Consider the following 8401-nt stretch of genomic DNA (forward strand, 5'->3'; position numbering starts at 1 on the left):
GAATTATTTTTGTATCTCGATTACATTTCTAATGCGTCAGTTCATAATTTATTTGCTCGTATCTCTATATCTTGCCAGCCCTGATTAGTGGGATCACATTACGTTGTTTTTTATTCTGTGTAAAACGAAAGATCCAGCTGCTGGCCAGATATAATAAGAATCTTAAATATTTGGTAATAAAACGGACAGTGTCGCTATTTACTGAATTTTATTGACTCTTCCAGAATACAGTATATGAGTATATGATACAATACAAATAACATTCAAAAGCACTATAACAGGCCTGTAGCGTATTCTAGTTTCGCTGCTTGTTTTTGTTAGTATATCATAAGCTTTGATGAGTCTATATTTGTCACTGAGAGAAAATGCCTTTCTTCTTCTCGTCACGTTTTCTGTGCGCGCAGCATTAGCCTCGGGTAGTTAGCCAGAAGCATACGGGTTACCGCAAGGCAAAGCAGCCTTATAAAGTAAAGAAAACACATCATATGAAAGTTATACATGGTATGCATTGTCCCCCAAAGCTTAAATGCTTAAAGCACACTTTACAGGACACTTTACACTTTACAGTTCATATTGCTCTTAAGAACACTTAAGCTGTCTATAATCATTATTGTATGAAGAGAATGGAGAATGAGGTTATGAGATTGCTGATGGACAGTCTGTATGTAATGTCAATAAAACATTTATTGTTCAATTCGGAAGACTTGCGCATCTTTTTTATATTATTAAAGACTACATCCAGTTACTGGATTTATGTGCACTGCCACATTGCAGTTGCAGTGACTCATTAGGTTTAATGAAAGACGTCATTTAGCAAAATAATGGATTTTTGCAACAAATATATAAAATTTTGTGTTACTTGAAATAAACAAAGTATAATGTTTTATATGATTTGAAAGCATTTTTACATTTGTACTGGAGTATTGTCATTAAAAAATATTGACAGATTAAAAGCTACTACCTAAAATTTTTTTTTTTTTTTTTTTGTAGTTTCAGTGTGGAAGTTTTGGATAAGGATTTATTTTAGACCAACAATTACATTCTTCACTATTTTTCAAAATGTGTCAATTAAAGCAATATTACACCAGCGGAATTACCCCCCGACCCCTATGTTGTTAGCACAGACCTATTTAAGGACACTGCTACTGCAAAACATACACAGCTTACAAATGGGACATGACCCTGAGGTCTTTATACACGTTGGAGATGAAAGTCAGTTTTCTCGGGACAAGATGCCATTACGTCCCCAGTGCTTTTGCAGTTTCCTACAGATTCGATGCACTGGATACTTCCCGCATCTACACATTCCTGAGTTACCCATCTCGGGGCAGTGCGTGTCGGCACATGCCCTCGATGTACCAGGTGCTCGCTACAGCTCACGATAGTGGCTAGGCTACGTCACAAAAAGCCATTTGTGGAGAGGAAAACAGGCCCATCGCTGAAACAAGGGCGTGTATATGTGTGTGTATGATAGGGACATGTTACTATCAATTCTGAGAGAGTACTGTGTGTGTTCAGGGGGACATAGGGTTCGGGGCTATTACACCACTGGGAAATACACAAAACATGTTTACTTCCCTGCATAGTGCTTAAATTGCTTATTTCAGGCAAAACGTACAGGAAATTATGTTGCAGATACTCATACTCCGATCATCTTTGAGATATGTTTTTCAGTTTTATTTCCTTGATGGTTTGTCAAAGGAATGTGACTATGCTGTGTAAACACACATTTACGCAAAAAAAACATTTAGGCAATAGAGTACGTTTCTGTTTAGCCCAATAAATTGTAACAATTGCTGAGACCGGGTTTCACTCAAAAAACGTATGAGAATCCGTTACCTGAACAGATTCGCGTAAACTAAAATAATGAAACGCCAGTTGTAGCCAGTTTAAAATACGGCAATACTAACTCGATACTGCAGTTATATCACACAATATTGGGGTTACTGTCACGTACGGTGGAATTTCAAAACTACAAGTTTTTTGTTTAATTCAAATGTATCTCGTATAAAAGCAGTGTATGCAGGTGGGGGGGAGGGGGGGGATGATAAAAGAAGCCCTTATCAGCCTCCCCCCCAGGCTGTAGTTACTGTAGTGACACGCCACGACTTGTTCACACAAAGCACACAGAGCCCAAAGTGCTGTAAGCATTCCGCTTCTGAAAGCTAATTCAGCGTAGAAGGTATTATATGCTATTATACCGCGCAAAACTATGGCACATCCTCACGACATTTACCAGGGGTGCTCAATCTTATCCACAAAGGGCCAGTGTTTATGCTGGATAACCTTCAGCTCAGCTGTTCAAACCCAGGTGTGAGGACTCTTCAGCCATTCATTTCTCTAATTAGTGACCTAATTAGGGAGTTGCAGCGAAAAACCATATACACAGATTTAATACGTCCTGTCGGCAACTTATATTAAGCGTTAATGTGGTAATGAAACTACAAAACGCTGGTTCAAGACCAAGAATGGGTCACATATGTTGTGGCTGCATCTTAATTGCTGGTCTGTAAATTATCAAGCCATGTAAGTGAGTAAATCCTGGGTATTTGTCATGATAATGTTTTTTAAGAAGGGTAGTTAATAGTGAATAGCAGGCTTGCAGACGTACTTTTCCGAAAAATCACATCAGTGTATACTTCTTTATTAGTCTTTATTTTTACATGTATTCCGAGAGTTTTCATTAAGTTATGTAAATTTCCTCCAGCAGTCAAAAGACATGATTTAAGTTATTTGGCATCTCCAAATTGGGCATATTGTAAGACGTGTGCACGTGTCCAGTGCACTGTGTTTGACTGGCATCTAGGGCTGCTCCATTATTGCAAATGTCACTAACATGATTTTCGTCGATATCGAGATTACAATTATTTAACACGATTACCTAATGACATTGTAAATATCTTTAATTTATTGAACTTAAAAAAAATGTATTTTTAACAGTAGATATCCTTGATTTATAAATTTAATTAAACTGAGAAACAAATAAATGGGGCTGAAAATAGGGGCGCTGGATTTATGAGACAAGACAATACAGGAGCATCACTGTGAAATGTATATACCAAGGGCGTAACTTTGGCTGGAACACTGGGGGAGTCGAGGTCTCCACCCATTACGGGAGAAACATGATGATTATTGGGGGGGTTGTATTAGCTGGTTTTGATTTATGAGGGGGGGGGGCTACAACCCCCCGTAATTTACGCCCATGGTATGTGTGTGTATATATATATATATATATATATATATATATATATATATATATATATATATATATATACCCCTTACAGTCGTTTTTAAAAAGGTATTTTTACTTAAGTACATTTCTAAAGAAAAAAATCCCTTTACTGCATTACATTCAAATATTTTCTCGCTGATACATATAAACATATGTTCTTGCTTTGCATCTATCTTCGACGCGCACGCCGTCTCACCAATCAAACGACGCCTTGCATTTGTCGGAGATGCGACGCTGATCATCTCTGGAGAGCAGTGTCTGGTTGCAGGCACCGCTCTCAGGCCGTTCAGCATGCACAGAGCCCGCATGCGCCAAAGAGAGTAAAATAAAAGATCACATTGCTTCAATTGCTGTTTGAATCCTGATGTAAATGTATTTCATGCATCCAGAATGAATAACGCAATAGATAATGCAATAGATGTTTCAAAAACATTATACCGTGGAGAATATTATAGCTACATTATATCCAGAATGTTTCGGATTTTAAAAGTGATCAATAAATATCTAATAACAACTTTGACAAGTAATTGTAGATAACTGCTGATATCAATACAAAATGCTATTTGTGTTTTTGTTGTATGCATAAACAGTAATGAATATATTAATGAATATATTATATTTATATTTAGAATAGATTGACAATTATGAAACACAAATCATTCAGAAATATATGCGTGGGACATTAACTTTCAATCAGATGAACGACACTTGTTGTCTGCGCATGCGTCAACCCCACCGGAAGTGGCCTCGGGGGTCTGGAGGCGCTGTCAATGTCTAATATCTATTGATCAAATACGTATGCAATTTTTTTTGTCAGCCAAATACGGTTGACATTCCCGCATTCAGAATATCAATTTTAAATCTGCGGTATGTCGAAGTTATGTTATCTTATATCCTTGCAGCGAAAAGCGTCGGCTGACGAACCCCCTTTGAAAACTGCCCAAACCGCAAGGGTTTTTTCTCACAGTGTCCCCCAGAGTAACACATGGCATACGTTTATTTCACATGCACATATGCACATACAGCAGGCAACGTTTTTTGTGTTTGTTTGTTTAGCTTTTTCTCAGCTTTGAACCCGGGCTAAATATGCGCAATATCCTTCTATAAAGTTTATTGCAGCAAGAAATATATTAAGCTTAAGTAGATGAGACCACACACAAAATGAATTAAAAAACAAATGAGCATTATTTATTAGTGTTTGATTCATGTATATTTTATATATTCTATTACCTAGAATATCACTATCATTCTGGTCAACTTAGTTTAGACTGACCAGTGTGACTAGTAATTCAGTACATTTGCTTGATATTTTCTTCTTAAGTAGTCATTTTGATGAATATTTGTGCTTATATTTTAGCAATATTTTTTGTTTGTATTTACAGTAGCAGTACTTGTAAAGATTTTGGCCATTCTACTAACCTATAACTGTATTAACTGATAGCTGAGATATTTTACTTAATGTTCACATCAATATACCAGTGGTTCTCAATCCTGTTCTTGACCACCCCCACCCTGCCACAATGTGTTCATTCCAACCTTCACTTCTTTAAACCTGCTACATTAGTTATTAGCCTATTAAGGATGGTCAAAGTCTGATAAACATAGGGTTGGACTGACAGCATTCTGGCTGGGGGGCCTCCAGGAACAGGACTGAGAACCACTGACATGCACAATTGCTAAGCCTTGCAGCACCTGGCAGAAACCATCAGGGGGAGGTAATGAGCTGTTTTGTGCTTATTTAAATTTGGGTTTGAGTCCCTCTACATTTTCATTCAGATCAACACAAGAGGAGACTGAGGAACTGCTATACTCTCAGATTGTATTTAAAAGGCCTTCATTCCAAAATCTGTAGTTTTCCCAGAATAATTTTACAGACCGTTATTTTTTGTTTTACCACTGCATTGTTCGTCCTTTTTATTTTAACTATTTTTTACAGTAACTTTTCCGTATTCCTGTGTACCTTTATTTTAATTTTTTCCCCATTGGTAGCTGTGATTTTCAAAGGAAGAAATGGCAAACTTGGGTGTTCAGATGCTGGGCTTTTGTCTGGCTGTCATAGGATTGATTGGCCTGATAGCGTCGACTGCCATGGTGGAATGGAAGGCTTCTTCCTACGCCGGGCAGAACATCGTGACGGCCCAGGCAATGTACGAGGGCCTCTGGAAGACCTGCGTGTCTCAGAGCACCGGACAGATCCAGTGCAAAGTTTACGACTCACTTCTCCAGATGCCCGGTGAGCAGACAAATGCCATGTATTTCACCTTAAATTGTTATCAAATGCATATATTATTTTGTGTATTTCTGTGTGTGAGAGAGACTCAGAATCCCCACTTGTAGGTGTAACATTGTAAAGTATTATAGCCTCTGAAGAAAAATAGCAATGAATTCTTGTAAATCCATGTGTCTAATATGCTCACCGGTGGACTGACATGTGTGTAATGATAACTGTGCTGCCATCATCTGTGACACATTCTCACCACACTTCAGTGAGCGATGCTGATTATTTAAAAAGTAACTTTGAGCATCCAAAGAAACGCATCCTTTTCAGATAGTGTTTTTTTTTTTTTTCCTTCTTTGTAATTCCGCTACTTCACTCCAAGATGCCTGTGCATGTAATTACACGTTCGGGGAATTCCTGGAATAGCCAGGCCCCTCCAACATGAAATGGCAGGGCAAACCCAGTCATGACACACAGTAACCCTTTGATCCCCTACCGCCATCCCCTACTCCGCTCTAAATGGCCACGTTCACCCAATGCTCGAGGAACGTTGTAGCGATGTTGTTGGAGCCAGAGGGTGCAGACGAAGTGTGTATTTTTTAACCGTACTAGCAGTCTGGATGTATTGTGCTACATACAATAGGAATGTACAGTTAGAAGGTCCAAAACAACCATTATGGGTTAGGAGCTTATGTAAGTAAAACCTGCCTGCAATCCAAGGCAACACACTCAAAACATCCAAATTATTGACCGGGAGCCTGAAGATTCTGGTTCAATATCCTCCTTGCAGTTGTATTCACAAGAATGGCCTGTTAAAATTTCTCCCTGTAAGGCAGTACTTCCTAACACAGTCTTTGGGGAACCCCCCCCCCCCCCCCCCACATTTTTGCTTCAACACACCTATACCAGGTATTCGGTGTTATTAATTGGCTGGGAGCTGGGAGGGAGCAAAAATGTGCAGTGAGTCTGGGGGTCCCCATTGGTTTGGTTGGGAGGCACTGCTGTAAGGCACTGGCCAAGCAGTGAAGTAACTGCCACGGTCTCTGAATCTCTGAGAAGATGACTTTCCTTGCTCTGGCTTTCAGCTGAGATCCAGGCCACTCGCGCCCTGATGATTGCCAGCATACTGCTCTCAGGTTTGGGTCTGCTGGTGGCCATGGTGGGCATGAAGTGCACCACCTGCATGGCGCATGCCCCCGAGCAGAAGGACAAGGTGGCCATCGCCGGCGGGGTGTTCTTTATTGTGGCAGGTCAGCGGAAAACATGTTCTGTTACATTTCAAATCCAGCAACGCGTGAGAAAGATGCACATATTAAGAGAAAGGCGATCGATGGCTCTAACCCATATTTGTATTTTTATTTCTTTAGACCTTTGAGGCTTATGCTAATGTTGTTAATGTGCTTCATCTTCGTTGCAGGCTTTTGTGCTCTGGTTGGAACCTCCTGGTATGGTAATAAAATAGCCTCAGATTTCTACAACCCCTTCACGCCCACCAATGCCAGGTACAACGTAATACCGATAAGTTTAACAGTGGCTCCATGCTCTAAGTGGAGGCAGAAACTCAGGAGCATATTTCCTGTGTTCCTATTTTCACTGTGGTTGGCCTCCTACACCCATAAGAACACACCTAGGAACAAACTATGCACTGCCCCAGGTCATGAAAAATGTGAAAATACAGGCCCCCACTGAAACGTTTTGCAATAAGCTTCAGGTGAAAATGCATGCACACCTCCACATTGATAAAAAAACTTGCTTAGTGAGTCTACCGATAAGGTCCGCTGATTTCATCCAAGATATCTTGTAGCCCGAAAGCTTGAATTTATGAATTCATCCATTATCAGACCAATACTGAGGAGGAGCTGTTGCATGAAGATAAATTGTTTGTTTCGTTTGTTGTAGGTACGAGTTTGGCTCCGCCTTGTTCGTGGGGTGGGGTGCTGCCTCTCTCTCCATGCTGGGTGGGGGCTTCCTGTGTTGCCACTGCCATGGATCTGGCTCCAAGTCCCCCCCACGAAATCCCAAGTCCAGCCAGCCTGCAGCCTCGGGCTACGTGTAGAGGCCCTGCGGTGTTCGGGTTAAGGACGGGACCACTATAGCTTCCGGAAACGTAAAAGAACGGGCCGAATGCAAGAGCGGTTGCTTCGAAGGGTTGTAGTAGTTTGTGGCATTTTATAACAAACCTCTGTACAAATAAAACCATTTCGATGACTATGAAGTCATGGTGACATGTTCTGTTTGAATTGTGACTGAATAGATGTTAGTTTGTCCAGTGTATGAGTATGTGTGCGTTTTGTGCACATGTATGAACGTGTATGGATGTTTATCACAAAAAATAACAGCTAGAACAGACAATAACAATCACTTTATATTTTAAACCAAAGTATGACGTTAATATAGCAGAATGGGTTAGATGAAAGCATAAACTGTAAAGTTTACCTTTAAATATTAGTTTTCTTTCCTAGTCTTCATAGTGTTTTCATTTCACTGGCTTTTCTGATGTTCTAACAGCGCTTTGTATAGCTGTTGCTGCGTTGCCAACCTGTTCTTTAAGACTCATTTATCATTCACAGGAAAGCATCCTTTTAGTCGAGAGTATAAATTGTTTTTAAATGTGACATGTTAAAGTGCCAAGGTCCCGATTTGAATGGTTTGAATGAATATGTCGACATAAGTGTTTTATTTATAAAATTGTGTGTATAATTTGGGTTTATATACATGAGTGATATCAACCAAACGGTAATATAAACTGAAATTGAAATTGAACATTGCAGATTTTGGTTCATAAATGCTGCAGTTTCTAACTAGGGCAACAAGGTTTTAAACGTTTTCTGTGCTGTAGCCTGAAAAAGGTAAATTGTCACAAGCAGAAATTCTCGGGGAAGTTACTCTGACTTGTATGTTGTTACTTTTCTTAAACAAATAAACTGGAAAAACACTATAATTTCTCCAAA

General features: G+C 39.6%; 1 protein-coding gene across 1 annotated transcript; it reads left to right on the plus strand.

The window, feature by feature from the left end:
* The first annotated feature begins 5005 nt into the window (after window positions 1-5005).
* cldn1 (claudin 1) lies at window positions 5006-8401 on the plus strand. Its single transcript, XM_048989929.1, has 4 exons — window positions 5006-5465; window positions 6536-6700; window positions 6868-6952; window positions 7350-8401. Exons 1-4 carry the CDS (start codon window positions 5243-5245, stop codon window positions 7504-7506), a joined length of 630 nt encoding a protein of 209 aa, XP_048845886.1. The 5' UTR covers window positions 5006-5242; the 3' UTR covers window positions 7507-8401.

Source organism: Brienomyrus brachyistius, chromosome 21, assembly GCF_023856365.1.
Source record: "Brienomyrus brachyistius isolate T26 chromosome 21, BBRACH_0.4, whole genome shotgun sequence".
NCBI lineage: Eukaryota > Metazoa > Chordata > Actinopteri > Osteoglossiformes > Mormyridae > Brienomyrus > Brienomyrus brachyistius.